Source organism: Amborella trichopoda, chromosome 5, assembly GCF_054954075.1.
Source record: "Amborella trichopoda isolate Santa Cruz 75 chromosome 5, AtrichopodaSantaCruz75HAP2 v2.0, whole genome shotgun sequence".
NCBI classification, from domain to species: Eukaryota; Viridiplantae; Streptophyta; class Magnoliopsida; order Amborellales; family Amborellaceae; genus Amborella; species Amborella trichopoda.
The window spans coordinates 21,220,859-21,245,382 of record NC_142340.1 but is presented as its reverse complement, the minus strand read 5'-3'; the positions used below and the strand labels follow the sequence as shown (position 1 = coordinate 21,245,382).

General features: G+C 37.7%; 1 protein-coding gene across 9 annotated transcripts; it reads left to right on the top strand.

The window, feature by feature from the left end:
* Window positions 1-962: 962 nt before the first annotated feature.
* Window positions 963-24,224, top strand: LOC18444693 (putative 1-deoxy-D-xylulose-5-phosphate synthase, chloroplastic). Of its 9 annotated transcripts, none has more exons than XR_016055251.1 (11): window positions 963-1,329; window positions 6,080-6,115; window positions 6,263-6,382; window positions 6,470-6,634; window positions 6,763-6,913; window positions 8,343-8,611; window positions 19,217-19,496; window positions 20,064-20,313; window positions 21,726-22,007; window positions 22,963-23,250; window positions 23,831-24,224. XR_016055251.1 is itself a non-coding variant. In XM_088866350.1 (11 exons), exons 6-11 carry the CDS (start codon window positions 8,345-8,347, stop codon window positions 23,978-23,980), a joined length of 1,578 nt encoding a protein of 525 aa, XP_088722476.1. In that variant the 5' UTR covers window positions 963-1,329; window positions 6,080-6,115; window positions 6,263-6,382; window positions 6,470-6,634; window positions 6,788-6,913; window positions 8,343-8,344; the 3' UTR covers window positions 23,981-24,224. The 9 variants fall into 9 exon arrangements, 7 of the variants coding, with proteins under 7 accessions (XP_088722476.1, XP_020529570.1, XP_088722474.1 ...); XM_088866350.1 differs by having other exon boundaries at window positions 6,788-6,913; window positions 20,003-20,313; XM_020673911.2 differs by having other exon boundaries at window positions 20,003-20,313.
* Window positions 24,225-24,524: the final 300 nt, after the last annotated feature.

Sequence of the window (24,524 nt, the reverse complement as noted above, 5' to 3'; positions counted from 1 at the left end):
ACGATTTTCGTGGGAAATTGCTTCATTCCTCCTCAAATAAGAAGCTTCTTTCCAATGAAATGGCAAAGATATCCCAAATTTTAGCCCCTTTTCCATGAAATGGCAGAGATTTCACACATTTTGTACAACAGTCGTACAACATCAAAATTTTCGGGAAGAAGATATCGAGCAAATTAAACAAAGGGAAATTGCCTTTGGCTACGACCCAGGCTTTTCTTTTTTTTTTGGGTGTGGAGAGGGCCCTAATCCTTGTAGGAATTGGGTCCAAGAAGTGGTGTTGCAAATTGTAAGTACTAACTGATTAAGCCCGCATTTTTTTTTTTTCTAAAATAAAGGGAACTATGAACTACGAACCAAGATTGTATGTGTATAAGATAGCTCTGCAATTAGAACTATCCCACAGAAACCATATAATTTTTTAGGACCCGGTTTCTACGCGGTCAAGCCAAAAATTAATAAATTTATTTTTAAGATGGGTTTGGACTTAATTTTTATGGACCTGTAATCTCTAACATGGAGATTATGAATATAAAAAAATAAGTAAATTTTAAAAATTAAAAATAATAATTTTAATTAGAAAACATTTGAACCCGTAGTTCCATTATTTTAGATGGAACGCGTACTTGCATCCATATTTAAAATGGATGCTTTACACTTTTTGGACCGTATGTGTAGTCATATGGTCCAGCCCGGCTGAAACAATTTTCCAATTGTTCATGGATATTTTAAAATTAAATCAAAAGATATAAATGAAGTGTTAAATTGTTAATATTTCATAGATGATTTGATAAAGGACGAGGTTTGCATAAAGTACCTACTATATACTAAAAGATCCACGTAATTGAACATATTTAATTATTTTAAGGGCTACCGAAATTCTTTGCTCTTTTCTAATGGATTCTAGTGTGGCACCATACAGTTGCAGCCTTATATAAAATTCTCCCTTTTGATCAGATTCTGATGAGAACGAGGTCCTGGTTATTTGTCTTTTCCCCTACCGTATTGACCCTTTGTTTGCAGATTTCATCCAGAAAATGGGCTCTTTTAGTTAAAGAAATCATCGCTTTGTAGGGCTTTTGTGATTGGATTTTGGTGGTTTTTCTTCTGTAACAGCGGTTTACAGCATTTGGTGTGTTTCCTTTTGTGATATCAGACATGGGTTCTGTCCCTATGCAGAACCCAACTGTGACAACTACGTCTAATATCAATCAGAATTGGGAGGATTTTGATTTCCGTTTCAGTTGCTTCCGGGTTTCTAAACCCCGACCACAAGGGTTCCTCATCAAATCGAACATTTGCCAGTTCGCTCCTTACCCCAGTTCTTTGAAGGTGCAAATATTACGGTCTAATTTCTTTTATTGAACGTTTTCCATGACAAGTTCGGTATTGTTTTGTTGAATTTTTGTCATATGATCATTTGGGTGATTTTGGGTTAGTGAAATTATGTAAATTTAGAGATTTGCCGGTGCAATTTTTACTGCTTTTACTAGAAGAAGGGTGAACTAACCAACAATTGCTTAGTATGCTGTGAGCCTGGTCTTTTAGAAGAAATTCATGTTGGGGAAATGTTTTTGTGGATGAAATCCATTTGGTGAATAATTGACCATTTGATGAGATTTAGATTATAGAATTCTCCCAATCTACTATCAAGGTCTTTATTCTCGGGAAAATGCAAGCAATGAGAAACTAGTGAAGTTCCAATTCTTAATGAGCTATTCTGACTTGAGTCGGTCTTCAATTGGTTGGCCACCCTTAAACCAATATGAAGAATAATGGAGGTACCAAGGAATTCATTTCAACTCAAGTTTTTCATTAATGGGAGAGTTCATATCAACATTGGTTCCCATTAGAACTTTGAAGTTAAGTGCACTTGGGCAGGAGTAGTACTAGGAAGGGTTGTGTCACATTTCGACTGCCTTCTCTTGATTAGCAAAAATGAAAAAGAAAAAGGAAGTGGCCATTAACCAAACATATACTGCTGAGTCAGTAGGGATTAGACTGTCATGATGTGGACTCGTTTTTTCCTATCCTCTTCTTTCCAACCTCCTTCCATATGTGTGTTTTTTCTTTCTTTCTTTTTTTGACAAGGTTATGAGTTTGTCATTAATCACAGACAACGAAATACAATCAGATAGGCAAAGAATTGCAAATTACAAATTCAGAAGCATTAACGCCTAATTTTGCCAAAGAGTCAGACATATCATTCGATTCTCTATAAACATGGTGAAAATCAAGTTCCTGACCAGTCACTTCATCCAAGAACTGTAGCCAGGGAGTCCTTAATGCCATGGTGGTTTCCACAACTTCTTACACCAATTAGTGACATTAAGGGAATTATCTTCAACAATACAAAACTGGTCCACGCATCTTTCTTTCAATACTCGTATCCTATGGAGTAAAGCATTAAATTCTGTTTCTTTTCCACAGGATCCAAAGTAGCACCACAAAACATTGCCCTCATAGTCTCTTATCACTTCCCCAAAGCCTGCAGGGCCCGGGTTCCCCATCGAACTCATCAAAATTGAGTTTTACACAACCTTGATGTGGTAATTGCCATCTTCCTATGGGTCTGGCCAAAAAATTGGCTTGCCACATTAGTTCTCTCAAATTTAAAACAATATCAACCTTCAATACTCCGTCACCTTCCTTTGTTATAGAGAACCAAAACCACAGTGTATGCAAAATCTTGTCTTGGATTTGTTGAAAAGGCAGTACCTTTTCTTCAAAGGTCCCTCGATTACGTTTCAGCCAATTCTCCCAAAGTAGAGCTCCTCTAAAGATATTCCAAATAACTTGCCCTTTCTTTGAAATTCCTAAAATACATAGATTTTCTAGAATCAACGTATGGGTTTGTGGTAGAATCGGAGGTATCCTATCAAAGAAAAATCTCACTTTTGAAAGACCTTGTAAAGGGGCAATGGAGGAAAAGATGATCCCCATTTTCCTCATCATTTTTACATAGCAAACAAATGTTCACCATAATTTTTCCCCCTTTTCTCTGATTATCAGCAGTTAAACTTTTGCCTTGACAAAGTATCCAAAGAAAAATCCTGATCTTATTTGGAATAGCCCATTTCCAGATCTTATAAAGTCTCCTGTCATTCCACCTTAAGCGCTCATGGAATAACATATATATGGATTTGCCCAAGAAAATGGCATCACTTTCCTCCTCCCAAACCACATCATCATTTGCCTCCATAGCAAAATATGTCTCTTGCAATGAATTTAACAGCTCAGTCAATTGAGATATGATCGTATCTGGCATTCTGTTATACACACATTGAATATTCCAAGAAACCCCTTGAGCAGTCCTTTGGAAGACTTCATTGACCTTGGCATTCGGATAACCTACCTTCGCAAAAAGTTCAGGCAAAAGGAATTTCAGAGGTCTATCTCCCAACCTCTTGTGGGACCAGAAGCTTACATTGTCGCCAATTTCAACAACCCACCGGCAATAATTAACAATAGCCCCTCTAGAACTCACAATATCCTTCCAAAGCTGAGATTGATTACACCTATTGCCTCCTCCAGAAAGATATTTTGTGTTACGGTCAATCCCATATTTAACTGCCAGAACTCTTTTCCATAACTGGTCCTCATCCACCATAGATCTCCACCACCACTTCGCCAAAAGTGCTCTATTTACCATCTTGATTTTTCTAACCCCCAAACCTCCCGCCATTTTAGATGTATAGACTCTATCCCAACTCACTAAGTGGGGTACTTTTTCCCCCCCGATACCGAACCCCATAAGAAGTTACGCATCAAAATTTTCAATACTTTCACAACATTTGAAGGCATCAGCAGTAGAGTTATTTGGTAAATAGGCATATTGGCCAATGAGGAGTTAAAAAGAGTAGTTTGTACCCCTGATGAAAGGAATTTGGTCTTCCACAAATCCAATTTGACTTGATACCTTCTACTCATGGAATGGTGGATCAGGATTCATGTAGCGGACCCCAATTAATTGGGAAAAGGCTATTATAATAATGATGATGACCTTCTAATCGTGGAATCCCAAGCATTCCTAGCTAGCCTTGAATCCGAGATAGGAATGCCCAAGTACGTAACAAGAAACCCTTCCACCCTACACCCCACCATGGCTGCAAAAGAATTGACCAAAGCTTCATGACACCCAACTCCTACAAGTGAGTTCTTATGAAAATTAACTTTCAAACCCAAGGCAGGTTTGCAACTTCGCAAAAAAGTTGCAACATTACTTAACTCAACCACATATGAGCCACAAAAAATCAGTGTATCATCTGCATATTGAAGATGTGTAATAACTAGACCATTTGATGAAACTTTAAAACCTTCAAATCTCCCTGCCTCTGCAATGTTTTTGAACATAAGGCTGAAACCTTCAGCCACTAGAGTAAGAAGAAAAGGAGACAGTGGATCCCCTTGTCTCAAGCCGCTGGCTAGAAAACACCTTTGGGACAGCCATTTATGAGCACTTGAGCCGTTGATAAACACCCCATAATCCGTCTAATCCATTTCTGTCCAAAACCCATTCTATTCATGATTTCACTTAAAATACCCCATTCCACTCTATCGTAGACTTTTTCTATATATAATTTTAACATTAGACCCCGCTCCCCAGATAACATTCTAGAATGTACACATTCTTGAGCAACTAGAATACTATTTGTAATGAGCCTATTCCGAATGAAAGCTGATTGAGGCCCGAATATGAGCGAGGGCAAACACTTCTTTAATCGCTCAACTAACACTTTTGCAATGATCTTATACAAACTAGTCACTAATCGGTCTTAGATTATTCAAGCCTTCATTGGCATCTTTCTTCGGTATTAATGCTATGAAAGTAGAATTAACACTCTTGCTCACAAAGCCATTCCCATAAATTTCTTCATCATATTCATATCCCACAAATCATTCTTAATAAAACCCCAAATTTTTTTAAAAAATATGAGAGGGAAACTATCAAGTCGAGGTGCCTTATCTCTCGATAGGGAAAAACTGCTGATTTTAGTTCCTCCATTAAAATGGGACTTTTTAGATCTGTAGCATCAAACTCATTTAGTGTTTTAAAGGGATGTGGTTTTTTTCCTCTAGGCAATTTCTCCTAGTACTCTGAGGCCTTCGCCGTTTTTGAATATAATAAAATGTTGAACTGATTCCTTAAACATTCTATCAATTGATATGGTCCTCTCACATTCAGGGATGTTGATTAAAGATGGAAACATGATATGCATTCGAGATACTAAGAAGCTCTTTTTGGGTACTTATTTTCTTCCTTCCGCTATACATGCAATTTTTAGTCCCATTGTTTGCTTCAGCAGATCAGTTCTGGTTTAAGCCATCGAACTATCTGCCTTTATTTATCCTTTCTATTAACAGCTATTAGGTCCCAGCCATGTGCCATCTACACCAGGCCTCTGGGAAATGAGCATTTTGGCTCCAGCTCATGCCAATGCTTCAACTCATAGATTAGCTATTGGTCTGTGTTTGATGCTAAAACTGTTTATGATTTTAATAATCCCTTTTATTCAATCTCATGTGTTTGAATAATTGCTGTGAGTAAATGATGATTCACGAGGAAATAACATGACAACATAATTGCTTTGTATGTGCCTCTTTGTTTTTTCACATTTATCTTTTGGTTCACTGTCATGTCTTGGATGGGACACCTCAAATGTGGTTTTAGTCTTTTTTTTCTATGGTAACTCATAGTGTGGATCCCGAGGTATAAAGGATCCTGATTGCTGTTCTAACTTCTGGTTCCACATTAGTGAATGCATCTTCTCCTATACCTGTTTGTGGGGCTGGTGTCCCTTTGAGTAGTAGTCTCTCACTTCTGAGATTTTCATATGGTTTCCTCCAATTACTATGCAGGTATTTCAACTTATGATTTGGAAAGACAATTAACAAATACATCCAGAATAATAATTAATCTGTGTGTTGTTTAACTTATTTGTATGTATGTTGGAGATGCCCCTTATGATTTGTGAAGCAATGAAGCACGAACTGCATTGGCATATTTCTCTCTTAAAAACACACATTAAAGACTGTCAAACCAGTGGGGATTGATTTTTCTGCTGGGTCTTCTTTTACTCAGCGAAAAAGAAGGATGAAAGTCCTTATTCTATCACAGGTTGGAGAGATACCTCTTCTTGAATTGTTTTCTTGAAATTATCTTAGTGAAACTTATTCGCGATTGGTCCAATTGTATGGCTCCAGAGTTTGCAGATGAAGACTCTGAAATCTTCTTATTATTTGGCCCGATACTTTATTAATGCAGGTATCAAGAAGCCGAATATGCGCTATTCCTGATATCGATGATTTTTACTGGGAGAAAGCTCCAACCCCATTACTGGACATGGTTGAAACACCAATACATCTAAAAAACTTATCACTGAAGGTCTTACTTCATATAGTTCTTCAATCTTGAGAAAATAGCGTGAATCTTTAGGGGGTTGAATGACATTTTGAGATTGGTGGTTGTCAGGATTTGAAACGGTTAGCCGATGAAATTCGTGCGGAGATCACCTTTGTTCTTTCCAAAACATGTAGACATTTTAAGCCCAGCCTTGGTGTTGTAGAGTTGACCATTGCGATACATTACGTGTTCCATGCACCAATGGACAAGATACTTTGGGATGTTGGAGAACAGGTTTATGCAAAATGCTATTTTTATCATTCTACTTAGCAGAACAAAGAAAGTTCTTTCGCCATTATTTCTTCTCTCTATTTTGTCTTATTTTGCTGTCAAATAAAATTTCAGTTGTTTCTATTGGGCAGACTTATGCACATAAGATCCTTACAGGACGACGCCCACGTTTGCATACCCTGAGACAGAAGAATGGGCTTTCAGGTTTCACCTCCCGTTTTGAAAGTGAATATGACCCTTTTGGTGCAGCACATGGGTGTAATAGTGTGTCTGCTGGACTTGGTAATATTTCTTTACCTTTGTGTATGAAGCGGCGCTATTGTGACTAGACTTTAAAAATATCTCATATTAATTGCCTTGAAGGACAGTATTTTGCAAGAGATGAAGAAGCTTTTATTTAGTGCCAGTCTTCAAAATTCATTTGCGAAAATATATCACTAAATGGCATTAAACCCCTGTTGCTTTCCTGTACTCCGTGGCACTATGGTATATTTCCACGTACATTTAAACCAAGAAGGACATGTTAATTTCTTTATCCCTGCATCTAGTCCATCTTTCTGCTGGAATGAGGTTCCTAATGGATAAATTAAATATTGGAGTCCGTGTTCAAGGACTCGACCAATTTGAGTCGGACTTGGCTGAATTGACTTGGCATAGGACAAGGCGAGTACCCATGTACCCCTAGAAGTACATGGATAAGGTGAACAGTACCTGGGGGTACTGTGCATCTCCTCTCTCTCTCTCTCTCTAGATGGGGACATCGCCCCTCTCTCATCTTTCTTTATATACCTCAACCTTATGTACTTGGTACTCTCTTTCTATACCTCAACTCTCTCTTTCTAAACTCTTTCTCTCTCTCTCTCTATATATATATACATATATCAAAGGGGGGTGGATTTCCGCCCCTTTTTTTCATTTCTTTCTCCCCATCTCTCTAAAAAGGGGAAGATATCTGTTTCATTTTCATCTCTCTTAGAGGGGGCAGAAATCTCCCGCTTTTTCATCTCTCCCACTAAAAGGGGGTAGATCCACCCATGTTTCCATCTCTCTCTCCTCTAGGAGAGAGCGGTGCCTGAATATGAAGAGAGAGAGCAACATGGCCAAGGAGAGAGAGAAGTGCCTGAGAGAGAGAGAGAGAGAGAGAGAGAGAGAGAAATGCCTGAGAGAGATAAGAGAGACTAGCAAAGGGAGAGAGAAAGAGAGACGTGGCCAAATCCCTCTTTGTCCCTTCAGCCACATGTCCAAAGCCCCCCCCTCCCTCCCCTTTCTTTTATTATTGTTATTATTATTATTATTATTATTTTGCTTTTCCATAAGGGACACCACTCGGCCGAGTGCACTTGACTCGGCCAACTAACTCAGCTCGGGCAAGGGCTGAGCTCGATGTCCGAGTTGAGTCCCTGAATGTTGATCGGAATTTTATCGAGAGATATTTTGTTTCTTGCATGTAAAAAGGTTCTTTTCTATTATTTTCCAGAACTCTAAAAGGAAATCTTCTTGCAAGTGGGTACTCAATAGATAAACTTGACTACATATTGAGTCTAGAGTATTTTCTTCATATAGACATAAATTGAAAGAAAACATTTTGTGTTTGGTCATTCTCTTCTTGAAGAAGCCACATCGTCAATTTTCTAATGTCATAGATATTAAAAGCTATTGAAAATTCAAATTTGCTCAACCTTTTGTCATTTTCTTTTTGTGCCATTTTCAGGCATGGCTGCTGCACGGGATCTCAAAGGAAAGAAAGATCGTATCGTAACAGTTATAAGCAATTGGACAACCATGGCTGGTCAGATTTACGAGGCTATGAGTAATGCTGGATATCTGGATCCAAACATGGTAGTTATTTTGAATGATAGCAGGCATTCACTACAAATGAAGCCAGAGGAAGGATCTAAAATGGCCATCAATGCTCTGTCTAGCACATTAAGCAAGATCCAGTCCAGCAGATCCTTCCGGAAATTTAGAGAAGCTGCAAAGGTATGGAACTGAAAATATTTTCCTTTTTGCATATATATATATATGTATATCTATTAGAGTACGTATATGAGTATGTATATGTATGTATGTACACACACATATGCACACGCACAACACACACACACACACACACACACAGAGACACATATATCACACACACCACAAACACACAGGCACCGACACACACACAGTCGGTATCTGTGTGTTTGTGGTGTGTGTTATATATGTGTCTGTTTCTAATTTATGGCTTTGCTTTCTACTTGGGAGGTTTACATAGCATGTCAAATTATCCAAAGCAAGGATCTGATGTCTGTCTGAGAAGACTTATTGAAAAGTTGGGGTAAGGACTCTGCTGGAGTTATTCTTCTTTTTTCTGGATAATTTACATAAAAGTCCTTTGTTTTTTTTGAATTAAAAAATAATCTTCATTGTCTCATATTTTATGCCAGGATCCCTTTTTGTCAGATTTTTATTTTTCCCCAAATTACCACCTGCCCGGTACTTGATGTATCGGATTGCAACCACTGGTGGAAAAACCGGGCGATCTAACACGTAACCGCCCGGTTAGATCGGAATCGGCCAGTGGCCAGTTCCAGTTTTGGGCGGTTTTGGTGATCGGCCGGTATTAAAAAGAACAAAATTTCAAAAGAATGTACATAAATTCCCAAAAATAATGAATTTGGTTTGAAATACATTTTTTAATATTCTTTACATTATGGTAAAGATTAAAAATTGTTTTGGTCGTTAATACTCACTTTTATATTTTACCATATTTTTCAAAAATATTTAACAATACCCCTAGGCACAGATCGATTATTTAAAACCCATTTTTTTCATTAATTTTCAACTTCATTTGAATGTGTTTTGTTTTAATCGTTCTTTATAGGAAAAATTATATAGAGTCGAGGCCCTAAACAATCAAATTAGAGCCCACCTCAAAAATTTTACTAGAAAGAGGTTGTTTTCATACCCAAATATCCTCAAATTGATCATCTCGACATCAAGATGCATGGACATGAAAAAAAAATGGATTTCAAGTTTTGGAAATAGTGCATCTTGTAACGCATTTTTGAACCGTCAATTTTCAAGATTTTCAAGTTTTCATAGATCTACTCGGTCTACATTATTTCTAAAGGTTTATATTTTATAATTAAATATGAAAATATATTGTAAGGCTATCACAAAGATTTTCAGTATTGAAACTACATTTCTCAACACTATTTGAAGGTGCGTTTTATTTTGATTGTTTAGAGCCTTCGGCTCTATACAAACCGCATCCTTCTTTATATGCTTTCCATATTTTAGTAGATTTTTTTTGTATATTTTTTATTTTTTTCAACACTTTTTTCACCACCCGGGACTTCCCCGGTTAGAATAGTTTAATCGGCCAGTTTACCGGTTAGGCTGGTTAAACCGCTTTCGGGCTCATGTCCGGTTAACCGTTCCGGTTTGATTTTGCAAACACTGACTGCATCTACATCTTTCTCGTTTGAGAAGTTGGCCCAATATTTGAAGTACTAAATTGACTTCTCTATAATGAGGAAGCCTGTTAGGTACTTCAAGTGCCTGATCAGGCTCTTGCAAGTTTTTCACCAAGAGTCGGTCTTGCACTATTTGATACTCTTGTTTGTTGCACTTCAAGTGCCGGACCGACTCCCAAAAAAAAAAAAAAGAAAAAAAGAAAAAAAGAAAAAAAGGAAAAAAGGAAAAGGAAAAAAGGAAAAAAGGAAAAAAGGAAAAAAGGAAAAAAGAAAAAAAGAAAAAAAGAAAAAAGAGATCAAGAGAGAGAAAGGTGAAGGGTGGGGGTTGGGGTTGGGGCATATAAACATATCTTTTTCTTTTGATTTCTCCCCTCCCCCCCCGTTTCCCCCTTTCTGTTTGGAGTTGGTGTGACACTTGAAGTGTCTAACCAACAAGGCGGTCTAGCACTCCAAGTGCCAAAGGTTGATCTGACACTTGAAGTACCATACTAGTTTCACCATTATAAAGAAGTTGGTCTAGTACTTCAAGTGCCAGACTGAACTTCTCAAGAAAATTTCGTATGCGGTCTAGTATTTGCGTTCCGATACTTCAGGTACCGGATGAGGGGTAGTTGGGGCAAAAATAAAAGAATTGACAAAAAAAGGGACCCTGGTTGAAAATATGATGAGATACAGATATTTTTGTTAAAAAAAAGAGATTTTTTATTGTAATTACCCTTTTCTCCCTACATTTACAAATGCATGGGGTTAATCTCAGTTGACATCTCTATCTTCACAGGCAGTGTCACCTCAGATTTTGTATTTTTATAAAGGTTTCTAGTTAGGGTAGAATTGGATAATACAAAGTCTAATTGATGTGAAACTAGTGTTGGGGTTATGGGGTAGGGTTTGACTGGGTTAAAGGAAGGTTTATGATAGGTTTTTGGGTTTCTGAAGGGGGTTAAGATCCCCGAGCTTGGCAGGTCCAGCAGGAATTTCAAGAATGAGTTTGAAGGCTATAATGTGTGTGTGTGTGTGTGGGGTATTGATCTATCTCTTTCTACTTTATGGATGTTATCCTTGTCTCTGTATAAATTAGGCAGCATTCCTTTCTACTTAGGAGCCTTAAATGGCATATCAAAGTTTCCAAGGCAAGGTTTGAATGTAAGTCTTAGAGGACTTATTGAAAAGCTTTGGGTAAGACTTTGTTGGAGTTATTCCTCTTCTTTTTTTGGGGTAATTTATATTAAAGTTCTTTTTTTTTTTGAATGTATGAAAATAATTATCATTTCTTCATATTTTAGGCTGGAATCCCTTTTTTGTCAGCTTTTTTCCCCCCAAAATGCCCCTAGTCCGGCACTTAAGTCTTTCTTTTTTGAGAAGTCGGTCTGACGCTTGCTTGAAATACCCGACCAACTTCTCTATAATAATGAAGCTGGTCAGGTGCTTCGAGTGTTGGACCGACTCTGGCAATTTTTCTCCTAAAGTTGGTCTGATGTTGTTTGGAACCCTTGTTGGTTGCACCCCAAGTGCTGGACAAACTCCAAAGCCTTTTTTTTGTTTTTGGTTTTTTCTTTAAAAAAAAAAAAATGAAATTCATGAGAGAGTGAGGTGAAGGGTGAGTGGGGATATAAACCCTCTCTTTTGTTTTAATTGTTTTGATTTCTTTTTTTCTTATTTGTTTGGAGTTGGTCTGATACTTGAAGTGCTTGACGGACTCGGTCATCTAGCACTCCAATTGCTAGGCCAACTTCTAGCAAAAACTTGCCAGAGGTCGGTCTAATACTTGAAGTACCAGACTGGTTTCACCATTATACAGCAGTTGGTATGGTCTTTCAAGTGCCGGACTAACTACTATTGGATCAACTTCTTAAGAGAATTTCAGATGTGGTTCGGTACTTCCAAGTACTAGACCAGGGGTAGTTGGGGCAAATTAAAAGAATTGACAAAAAAAGGGATCTTGGTGTGAAGTATGATAAAATAGGGATTATTTATTTTTTGTTCTATAATTTTTTTGTCCCAAAAATGAGGACTTTTATGTTAGTTACCCTTTATTAACCACATTTTGCACACACTAGGGGTTAATTTTGTTGACATCTCTATCATCACAGGCAGCATCACCTTGAATTCTTTTTTTGTGAAGGTTCCTAATTTGGGTTGAATTGGATAATACATAGTCTAATCAAAGTAAAACTAGTGTTAGGGTTATGGGGGAAGGGTTTGGTTGGGTAAAGAGAAGGTTTACGATAGGTTTCTGGGTTTACTAAGGGTTAAAGATCAGTGGAACTTCACAGATCCAGCAGGAAAAACTAGGGTTTAAGCATAACTTTGAAGGCTATTTTGGGGTAGGTATGTTTTCAGCGTAGACATGGAGCTAGTTTCCCTAAGTTTGGAGAGGTTTGGCTTGGGTTTATGGAATGAATGTGTGACGAATTTGGTTGTGTGGAAATTTGGATGAGGATTAGTCACAGAAGAGGTGAAAGAAAAGGGGCTTGGGATTCTTTGGAATATCTCCACCGAAAGAAGAGATGGGCTTTAATCTTTGGGGAACTTTCCCAAACCTAGGCTAGAGTTGTACAGTCACTCTTTCTTCAAAAAATTGAGGAATCTTCCCTTTAAAGGCGGCCTTCCATCACATTTGGAATGTCAAATTTTATTACTGAACTTGAATGTATTGGGTCACACAGGCCTATATTGGTATTTATATAGAATTTCAAGTTCATTTGCCTTTTACTTGGATGGAAAACTCCTTTTTTTTAAAAGGAAAAACTCAACTTGATTATTAATTGGCTATGGCCCTACATGGGTATTTATTGAGAGTTCTAGTTCTTTTTGCTCCATACTTGGAATCCTGAAAGCACACAAAACAAATTCTTAGACAATCTAGGAAACTTTCCAACTCAATGGTTTCTAATCCTTCTAGGATTGAAACCCCACCTTGATTAGAAACCCCACCTTTTATAAATGTAATAATTTATGGAAACTAATCCCCATTACAATAAAGACTCAATAATGGAAAAAAGAAACCTAGCCCGAAGGAATTCATCACTGATTTTGTTGGCAGGCTTTCTACCATGACTTGGAGCTCAATTCGACTGAATTATGAAAAACTCAAAAGAAATATGGCTACTAGATGATGAAGAGATCTTGGATTTAAGCTTTGAAGAGAATCTGAAGTGTTGGCTAAAAATTATTCTTTTGTTAATGACCTGTACATCTATTATAGCGCCTCCCAAATCCTAGTCTACCCATACTTGAACTCTAAAACAATCAATAACGCTTCCTAATCAAATTAGAAGATAAATTCCATGGTTCTAATTGATATAGGAAAGAATTTTTAGTTCCTAGAGACTAATAATTCTAAACCCATTACAACTAAGAAATAGTTAGAGACTGGAAATTCTTAAATTTTGATGCAGGACCAATGGAGTCCGGCTCCTACACAAATGTGACATCATCATCATCATCATCATCATTTTAGCCTTTTCCCAGTTAATTGGGGTTGGCTACATGAATCCTAGCTCTCCATTCTACTCTACTAAAGGCCATATCCTCATTGAGGCCATAAATCCCCATATCTTTCCGAACTCCTTCCAACCATGTACTTTTGGGCCTACCCCTTGCCCTAAAGGGATTGATGAATTCTAAGGAGTTTTAGGTTTCTCTAATGACTAGTATAGCAAGGTTTTGGGCTCTATGAAGGTTTCCTAGTTTGGGTAGAATTGGATAAGACAAGGTTTTTAACGATTTAGAACTAGGGTTAGGGTTATGGGGAATTGGTAGTTTAAGGGCAATTTTAGGGTAGGTTTTAAGGTTTCTAAAGAGTTAATTCTTGTTGTAATTTTGCAGTTCCAGTGAGAGGAGGATGAATATGGATTCTAAGCTTGAATTGGAGCAAATCTAGGGTTTAAACTCAAGTTTGAAGGAATGTAGTGTAGGTATGTGGTTGGAGTTGCTTTTAAGCTAGTTTACTTAGGTTTTAGAGATGTTTGGTTAGGGTTTATGAAGGGAATGGACGATGAATTTGGTTGTAGGGAATCTTGGATGGGGATGTGCCTCACAAGAGGGGAAATATCCAATCTCCAATCTCTATACTTAAACTCTTGAAAGTGTAGAAAACAAACACCTAAGCATTTTAAGAAACTATCCAAGTCAATGGTTTCTAATCCAACTAGGATTGGAACCTTACTTTTTAGAAGCAGAATAGTAACTTATGGAAACTAAGGGCTTGATAATGAAAAGAAATAAACCTAATGCACTTAGGAAAATAAGTTTTGTCACTATTTTAAAAAGGCTTTCAACCATGATTTGAAACCCGAAACATTTGAGTTATGATTAACCCATAAAATATATGGGTTTTAGATCTTAAACAGATCTTTCATTCAAGCTTTGAATCAGCCAAAATGAATTTTTGTAAGAAGTTACCCTTTTGGGAAGCATTCTGCATCATCACTGCTTTTTAAGCATTTGGGATGATTATTTTGATTGTGATGATAATAAACATTATGATGATAATTTTAATGCAGTTCAAGATTATTGTAATCTAGATTTGATAGGAGGCATATGGCAGTTGATTGTCATTTTATTGGATTGGACTTCTTGATGGACTTATCAGTTGCACCCATGTGATATGTTCTGATCTAGTTGTAGATATGTTATAGTGCTTGACATGATCAACAGAAGTACTATCATCTACTCATATTGATGCTCAAATTTGGGAGAAGTATGTGCATGTTAAGATATATACATATCTATATAAATGTCCTATGCCTTCGACATCCATGTATACATATAAAAAGTATTGGTTGATGTCACTGCTCAAGAATATATATGTATTTGTTATTTTCATGACAGCCCCTTTTACATTTTCCATTTTTTAGTTGATTTGATGGGCAATTTGATGAACTATTAGATATCTAAAAATACTCTGTGTAGATAGAGTATTATTTCAAAGGATTAGACATCTACAGGCATCTTATTCCCTAAGGGTGTTGATTGGTCTACAATCAAATATTAAGGGTGTCACCAGAATTCCAAAGGGCTTATTTTTGTCCCTTTAAAATACAAATTGTTGGAATTATGGCATTTCAAGGCCTTGCATTTTGTCAGCATGGTTTTCGGTCACAATGGGAGTAACCAAGAATGTTGCGGCTATGGGAATCTTTGCAGATTGTGGTCCAGATAGGACTGAATAACCCTGATTACATGAGGCCAGGTTCTTGGACTGTGTTATGAACCGAGAGGTTTGAGGGTTTCCTCTAAACAGGGTCAGTGTGTGTGAGTGCCTCATGTGGTGTGAGCCAAGGCTTGGGGATCGGTGAATCTTGATATGTTTGAGATGTTTTTTGTGGGTGAAAAGTCCTGTGTGAGTAAACTGGGCTTTGAGAGGGCATGAACCCAAATCCCTGACGTATGTAGTTTCCTCACAGCGTGTGCACTAGACGAGGTATTTTCAGAAGCCGTTCTGATGAGGTAAGATCCATCTATCAGAGCTTGCACATGTGGTGAGAGAGGACCCCCGCATTCGCAAGAGTGTATGTCCTCGGGGGGCACCTAAAATCCATTGAACGCCCAGAGATCCAACCACCTACTGGTTAGCTTTGACTGGTTCAATCGTGTATTCTGACCTAAGTCTGTGGCACATAGGGCCTATCAGGTTGATATGAGAAAGTGGTCTGTGTTTCTGGATCTAACCCAGTGGAGTACCATGAAGCCCGCCCTCTTGAAGGATCCTAATTTTCTAACTGGATTTATTTGAAGTACGAGACTGTGTTGATTTATGAAACAATGATTAAAAATAATTTATCATGATTTTAAAGAATTTTTGGAAATTTTATTTCAAGGAAAAATAACTTATTTAAATTGTTGGTAAGTAATTCCAAACTAGGACATTCACACGTGTGGCGTGTGGCACATAATTGAAGGAAGCCAAAATAGAATAGGATTTCCAATCCCACAGGATACAATTGATTGGCTGATGTTTCAAAATTCAACAATGTGTGCCACACGTGGAGCCCATGAGATTGCCACGTCGTTGCCCTATAGGCATGATGTGGGCAGACCTAAGGTTTGGGCGTATGTGATTGTTTGGTTTGTATACATAATCATGATATGTGTAGTTTGTGTCACATGTGTAGACCACATGTGTGAAGGCCTGTGTTCATACGTGTGTGTGGGATTTTGAATTTTCAAAAGTATTTCAATTTAAAAATTATGTGATTTGTGGGTCAATTGGATTTTTATGGGTGTTAATATGTGATTGATGGAGGAAAGATAAGGGGAGACACCTTATGACATGTGATGTGAGCATGTCCTCTTTGAAAATGACACATGTAACTTGAAGTGTGGTGCAAGTTTTAAGTGGGACGGATGGAGGAGAGAGAAAGTGGGGTGCCCCACACATCTCATCTTGCACTTTGCTTTGAAACCAATGGTTGAGATTAAGTGTTTCAAATGGATGGTCATGATTTCTTTAAAATCAAATTAGGGTATGACAGGAACTTATGAAATTATGGGAAATTTGGAGGTATTTTTGGGCATGGTGATAAAGGTGTTTTTGATCATCACCAATCATATGATAGCTACCAATGGTGATTGATTAGGTTAGGACTTTAGCCTTTCTCAAGCCTTGGATTGCTCAATGGATGGCGTAGATCAAATCTAAGATAAAGCCCACACTTTGAACCTTTTATAAAAGGGAGTCCTACTCTACCTCATTAATACTTAATCTTGTCCCACTTCCTTCCTCATTTTTTTGAAAATCCCATAGAGAGCCATGCCCCACTATCATTTCCCTTGCTTTTGCCTCTTGAGTTGATGAGCTTCCTTCAAGAAAGAGAGAGTAGTCTTCATCCCACAATGGAGTTCCAACTTGATGATTGGCCATGCACCTACCCAATGCACTTACCTTCCATCTGGGTGTGGATGTGTTACTGCTGCAATATCTCATTACAGTAAGCTAAGTGACCTCATTTTATGGGTGGAGTGCAATCAAAGAGTTTTCCAATCAAGATTAATCAGGAGGAAACAATTGCTTCGACATATCATTTCTCATCTTCGGGAGATAGCTGATGTTAAATTGTGGGCATTTTGTGTCTCAGAAAAACTGATTATCGACAATCTCTTGTTCAATTGGAATCAAGAGAGGGATCAGTTGGCTATCCCGGTGGCGTTGTCATTTTCTAGCCCTAATCATTTCAAGCTAAACATTGCCCAGGTCAAGCAGGTGGGGGGGGGGGTGGGGGGGGGAGTGTTATTAGAGACTGTGACAATGTTTTATTGCAATGTTTTCAAAATCTTTTGGAATTGCTTCCAATAACTATGCAGAATTATGTGCTCTTGAAGAGGGTTTGGTTCTAACCGTTCTACTAAATTGTTTCCCTCTTTAGATTAGAAGTGACTCAATTTTGCTCGTTGCAGTTATTCATGAACGTTGTTGACCTCCTTGGATGTTATATACGATTGCAGCATATTGTAGACAACGACTTTCTAATCATGGATGGTCCTGCTTCCACATTTTTCGTGTGGCCAATATGGTGGCTGATATTCTTGCAAAGAGGTCCACATCTCTTTTACAAGCCATTGTTTGGTCTTCCTGTCCTCCGGACTTTATTTCCCTTGCATTACTTCGTGATTTGTCACAGGTGCCCTGTTCCAAGGTTATAAAGAAATGAGCTGTAACTGTCTTTATTTTAAAATATTAATAAAAAACGGGTAGGGGGCCTTCTCGCCCACTGACTTATCCCAAAAAAAAAGTGACCTCATTTACTCCCTTTTGAACTTTGTTGATCATGTACAGTATGAATCCATGGTGCAGTTTTGATCTTAATCTTTCCAAACTGTTATGTGTTTATGCTGCTGTAAATCTGGCCCTTATCATCCATAACAGCGAGTTCCAGCTATGTTTTTAAACTTTACTTGGTGGCCTCTTGATCCCATCTTGTGTTATGATGTCCCTAGCATTTGTGGTTGCTATAGCATGTGTTTTGGTGTAGTTTGGAATGTGTTTCTATGATATGTTGAGAGGCTATCCCTTGCCGTAAAATCGATTGTCTCAGGCCATAACAGTAAGTTGCACTCTCCCATACCCCTTTGTTGGTAGAAGGCCTTGTGTTAGAACCACACCATATATGTCCAGTTTTAGCCAGTTTTCTCCCACCTAATTCTCTCATCGTTTTGTTTCCCATGTGAGGTTCATTTTGGCCCATATTTGATGTGTGAGGTAGTGTGACATGTTACTTGTTCTTCCCATGATTAGATGTGTGCCATCCCTCTTGCATTATCGATAGGAGCGGTAACAAGGGTTGTATTGAAACCGTGCTGGTAGTCGCCCGGTGGTTGAGAATTAAATCGGCTTCCCAAAGTCATGTCAAACTTGTGCACGCTGGATTATATTTACCATTTATTTTTCTCAGTATATTGTGAAATGAAAAAGTGTTGTTATAGAGCAAGAGTTGTAAAGTTGTAATTGAAAGGTATTTTGAGTAAGATAAGTGTCATTATAATTTTTCTTACTTTGTAGTAATTATTGGGATTTCTCCAAGGTTTTGTAAGCTCTTTGGGAAGTGAATTAAAGTTTTTTTATTTTGTACACCTTGAGTGGAGTACTTGGTAGTGCTTCACAAAGTATGTAGGAAAAACTTTATATAAGGGTGAGGGCCTTAACAATCATATTAAGGCACGCCGCAAAAATTTCACTAGAAGATGTTGTTTAGATGTTGAAAAACTTTCAATTTGATCATCTCGACCTCCAGGCGTATGGACATGAGAAAACATAGATTTCAAGTTTTGAAAATAATGCATCCTGTAATGTATTATCTAAAACTTCAATTTTCAGGATTTTCAGGTGTTCATAAATCTGCTCTATCTACACTATTTTTTAATGTTTAAATTTTATAATTCAAAATAAAAATAAATTTTAAGGCCGTCATAGAAATTTTGATACTAAACAACATATTTTGACACTATATAAAGACACGCCTTACTTTGATTGTTTAGAGCCTCAGCCTTATACAAACCACACCAAATTATGTATAGGGCTGTTATACCATTGTTTAATTTTTCACAATAACTTTCCTATTAGTTTTTGTTTCCATGAACTTCAGCTTTCTATTTTCATTTATTTATGGATTCTGGTGTTATCAAGGGTGTTACAAAGAGGATAGGTAGAGGAATGCATGAAATAGCAGCTAAAGTTGACGAATATGCACGTGGTATGATGGGTCCCCTGGGTTCAACTCTCTTCGAAGAGCTTGGGTTGTACTATATTGGGCCAGTGGCTGGGCACAACATTGATGATCTGATCTGTGTGCTCCAAGAAGTAGCATCCCTGGAGTCAACTGGCCCTGTACTGGTTCATGTCATCACAGAGGAAGAATGTGAATCGAAGGACAGCAAGAAAAACGAGATAGTGTCCAAGCAACCAGGTATTAGAAATCTCTAAATATGTGATGATCTGTGTTGTTTTCACTATTCAGGATTGTTAAGTATTGTTTGCACAATTTGATAGCTTATTGTGAAAGTTCCAGGTCATTTGGAAAGCAAGATCTTCCTAATTCTTGTTAGACAGCTCCATGATTTACCATTTTTCTTTTAAGTAATGAATAATGATCATTATTTACCTGTTATATATCAGATAAAATGCTTCCCTGCATTTTCTCAAATGACAATGATATGCACTCCGATACCAGTTAGTTTCCTGCAATCTTAATATTTTTTCTAGAAGAATGGGTATATGGTGTCATGCTCATTTCTGATGAAATTGGGAATTTCTGAGAGTTGTGTCCATTGTGATTGATTTCGAAACCTTAGTATTTGGTCATAAACTTGCAAATGGTCATGCATATTATCCTTGTGCAAATTTCTATTTTATTTTATTTCCTCAAACATCAGCTAAGGATTCTATTTGCTGATACCTTAATTTCAATAACAGAACCTAGGAATTTGAGCACGTTGATTAATCACCCTGTGGTTCTGGGCAATGGGTTCTCTAGGACATACATGGATTTCTTTGTGGACGCTTTGCTTGTGGAAGCTGAGAGGGACAAGAATATAGTTGTGGTACATGCTGGAATGGGGATGGACCCTGCTTTCTCTCATTTCCAAGCAAGATTTCAAGACAGGTTCTTTGATGTGGGGTTGGCTGAACAACATGCTGTCACATTTTCTGCTGGTTTGTCATGTGCGGGCATGAAACCATTTTGTGTAATTCCTTCTTCTCTCTTGCAAAGAGCGTATGATCAGGTGATAAACTTATTTTATCTATGTTATTTTTCTCTTCTGCCGTGTCCAGCACTGATGATGAACTAATGTTTCCAGTTCTTCATATATTAGAATCAAACTTTGGATAGCAACTTTCTTCACTTGGTGATGTCGAGAATTTTTCGCTTCATCTCCATCTGAAAATACTTCCTGGCCGTACATTTTGCAGAAATTACTAATACTAAAGTTCTTTTGAGGATGGTGTTAATATTGTTCTTTCTAGTTCACTGCTGTTGTCTATTAGCTTGTCTTTAATCACTTTTAAGATGTTCCTTGCATGCTTAATGCTTTGGCCTAACGAAACTTGGATTACTCTCTTATTTCATGTGGTTGGTAATGCTCTGCTTTTTAAATTAAATTGTTTCTGTTCTAGAGCGAGCTCCTATTGCTTTTTCGACAAAAAGCTGAGTGGTAAGAGTCCATTTAAATCAGAGCATGGTAACCAAAGAATAATTGGTATGCCTTCCTGCAAAGGAGCAAAATGCTTCCCATTTTCATTTCTCTAGGGAAAATTGAAAGCTTTCTTATCAATTATCTGGATACACCATATTCTCAAAATTTAGTTCGAGGACCCACTATTAGAGTCCTTGTGAGTTTTTAATTGCAAGTCGCCACTTTGCAACAAACTCTTGTCTCCAATGTTTGGAGGATGAATTTTGTTCTAGTGCTGTATTTTATACACAAGCAGGTGTTGCGGTCTTCCTGAATGTCATAAGCACTCCAGTTACCTTTAAGAATGAGTGAGTATGTTATTGATTAGTTGTGGCACGTCCAATTCATTTCCTAAACTACGAATTGCCAAAAGCTAGTAGATGGTCCATTGCATTTCCCAAAGAAATGTCCATTATTTTCTTAATAGCATCCAAAAACCATCAGAATTCTCATGTTACCCATCAGGGAAAAAAAAAAAAAAAAAAAATCTCAGAAATATCTGAAATGCTTGGGTCCTTAAGAAAAATGAAATTGGCTAAACCTTATACCCTCAAATAAGCTTCAAGTTCCTGAAAATGAAGGTATTTTAGTTAGTATTGTCAATACTCAATTTGATTGTGGGGTGATACTAGAGGGAAAGTGCCATAATCCCATGAACTATGCTATACTCTTTTTCCATTGCGATCATCACTGTTGGAGGGAGTTGTGACTATGATGCTGAGGGTGTGTCACTTAACGTGATAATGTGGTGGATCCATCACAATACATCATTTCATTGGATGGTGATTGATTGGTTACTTTCCTTAGGCACTGGATTGTGATTTCCTTACCATTACTAGAAGTAAAAACCAATACCTTGTTTATTTTCTTTCAAGTTCTGAACATGTTGATTAATACTTGGGCTACTGATGGTGCTGTGTTAATTTTATGGGGGTGTTGTATGCCTGCATGTATGCATGTAGGTGGTCCAAGACGTGGATATGCAGAGGATGCCAGTCCGGTTTGTAATCACTAGTGCGGGGTTAGTGGGATCAGATGGGCCAACATATTGTGGGGCATTTGACATAACAATGATGTCATGCTTGCCCAACATGATTGTCATGGCACCATCCAATGAGGCTGACCTCATCCACATGATTGCCACTGCAGCTGCGGTCAATGACTGCCCAATTTGTTTCCGATACCCTAGACGACATGTCTTTGGGGCCGACCTACCAGCTGGAAGCCATGGAGTGCCCATTGAGGTAAGTTTTCTATTGTGCTTTTTTTATTTTTTATTTTTGTGTTAAGAAAGCTGCTAATCTGTGGAAGCATTTTCTTCTTCTTCTTCTATTTCGTCCTTTTTTTTTTTTTGGTGGGTTGGGGGATTGGGGGTTGTTTATTGAGAACATGAATGGAGAATGCCTAGAGATTTCCATAAATCTTAAGGATAACCATTAAAGGGTTTATATGCAACCATTTATAGGGTATCAATACAAGACAAACATTTTACATCAAAAAATCCTAGAGATAACTTGTATTTTACATCTTATCCACTCATTCTCATGTGCCTCTACATGTGATGCAAATAACCTGCGTTTTGTTGTATTATCCATGGAAAAACAAACTTCAAGTATTTTAGGTCTCATTGAACAATTTATCGTGATAATCATTGCCTAGAAAGGAAAGGCTATTGGGCATATTTAAAAAATCAACTGTTCTTATGGTTAACCGTGAAAGTTTTCATTCAAACCCCACTGAAAACTGGGAGTTAGAAACTTATCTGGAATTCAGTCCAAGCGTCTCCAATCTTATCTATGTAGATCTTCTACGAGTAACTCTTTCGATTCTGACCTGTTCTTGCATATAAATTTGAATCTGATTCTATACACCCCCACTAAACGGGGTCCCAAGCAGATTCTGTCATGCATACTTTGCATATTGTTATGATAAAAACAGCTGCAAGCAATGTTTCGCATCACAAATTTTTGTAACGCTGAGTTATGGAACTGGCCAAAAGGTGTCCAACCTATATTAGCTCACCAATGTCACATTGAGTATTTTTAAAAGAATTGGGCTTAGTATGCTGCCATTCCAAACTTAATCACTATCTGGGATGTTTGTGAATATTTTGTAATGTGAGAGGAAACTCTTCATTCTTCAGATTTTTTTTTTTGGTGATTTCGACTTAATGGCTGGTTTTTCTTTTTGGGAGGTAAGATTGGGAGAGGAAGTGTGATTGCAGAGGGAAAGGATTTAGCTCTATTGGGATATGGGGTTATGGTCCAGAATTGCCTAAAGGCACGCACTTTGCTCTTGGACCTAGGCATTGTGGCCACTGTAGCAGATGCACGCTTTTGCAAGCCACTTGACATGGACCTCGTTCGCCATCTCTGCCAAGCGCACCCTCTCCTTATTACTGTGGAGGAGGGTTCCATTGGGGGCTTCGCCTCCCATGTGGCACAATTCATTGCTCTTGATGGTCTTCTAGACAATGGAAATTTCAAGGTATGTGCCCTTAGCACCCACTTGTTCCTCCTATTTTCCATAGTGGTTTTCTTTTTTATTTTAGTTAATTTTTATTTAAAATAATGTCTTGAACTTTTCATCATGGCTTTATCTAAAAAGGCCCTGGAATTAAATATGAGAGTGCCCTAATCCTCTGATGTGTTAATATAAATACCTGAGGAAAAAACCACCCTCTTCTCCCTATTTGCAATAGCATGAAGATGACTTGCATAGTGTTTCTTCAGTTTCCATTATGGTATACTGTGAGGGCATGCGTAAGTGTTTTAACTTGAAGCAATTCTCATTGATCTCAGCACGTAAGGGCACAAAGAATGGACACTTTCTAGGAACCTTTTTCCCTGATAACTGATACTTCTAGCTATTTTACACTTTTCAAATCATGTTTTGGATGTAAGTACTTACCGGAAACGAGGATCGGTGTAGTGATTCCTTCAGAACTTTTTAGGCATTTTTGTGAAGGTGTCCTCAATCATTTTAGCTTATCAATTTATTTCTCTGACTTCTCTCAGATTTTACAGTGACAAAGGTTTGTAATTTTTAAAACTGAATTATTTTACAGTGGAGGCCAATTGTTTTGCCTGATAACTACATTGAGCATGCATCCCCAAAAGAACAGCTCTCTATGGCTGGCCTCACTGCCCATCACATTGCTGCAACTGCTCTTAGCCTCCTTGGTCGCACCCGTGATGCCCTTCAGCTTATGCATTGAACCCTGAAAGAATTGAGCACCCAACCATGGATATAACCCTGACCAAGAAAAAAAGGAAAGGAAGTGAGTTACCAAAGTTGGTCAAATTATTACCACGAGGAAATTCTTCTTGAGGCTGAAGCAGTCGATTTATAATTTCAATGTGATAACCCTTTTCAAGGCCCTGGGCTCCAGTTCCCCTCCCTCTTTTATTTGTAATGAATTATTCCTACTTTTGACAATTATAGGTTGTTCAGTGCTTAAATTACTGAGCCTTGTCCTTCATAAGTTGATTTTACGCGATCAAGTGAGTCACCATCTCAAAAGAGCTATACTTAAGAGTTGGTCTTTTTCTAAAGGAAAAGTGTTTCATGCGGGCTGGACTGCATTTCTACATATGCGGTCCAAAAAGTGTAAAGCATCCATCTTAAAGATGGATGCAAGTAGGTGTTCCATCTGAAAGCAATGGAAACTAACGGTCCAAATTTATTCTTATCAGAATTGTCATTTCTAGTTTTTAAAATTTATTTATTTTTTCATATCTAGATTGCATATCTTTAAAAAT

What these genes read in the sequence shown, in the direction of transcription:
- LOC18444693 (XM_020673911.2), top strand. Translation starts at nt 1,156, where the DNA reads ATGGGTTCTGTCCCTATGCAGAACCCAACTGTGACAACTACGTCTAAT. An exon ending in AAGTCCTTATTCTATCACAG is followed by an intron (nt 6,116 to 6,262) that starts GTTGGAGAGATA and finishes TTATTAATGCAG; the next exon opens with GTATCAAGAAGCCGAATATG. An exon ending in TAGTGTGTCTGCTGGACTTG is followed by an intron (nt 6,914 to 8,342) that starts GTAATATTTCTT and finishes TGCCATTTTCAG; the next exon opens with GCATGGCTGCTGCACGGGAT.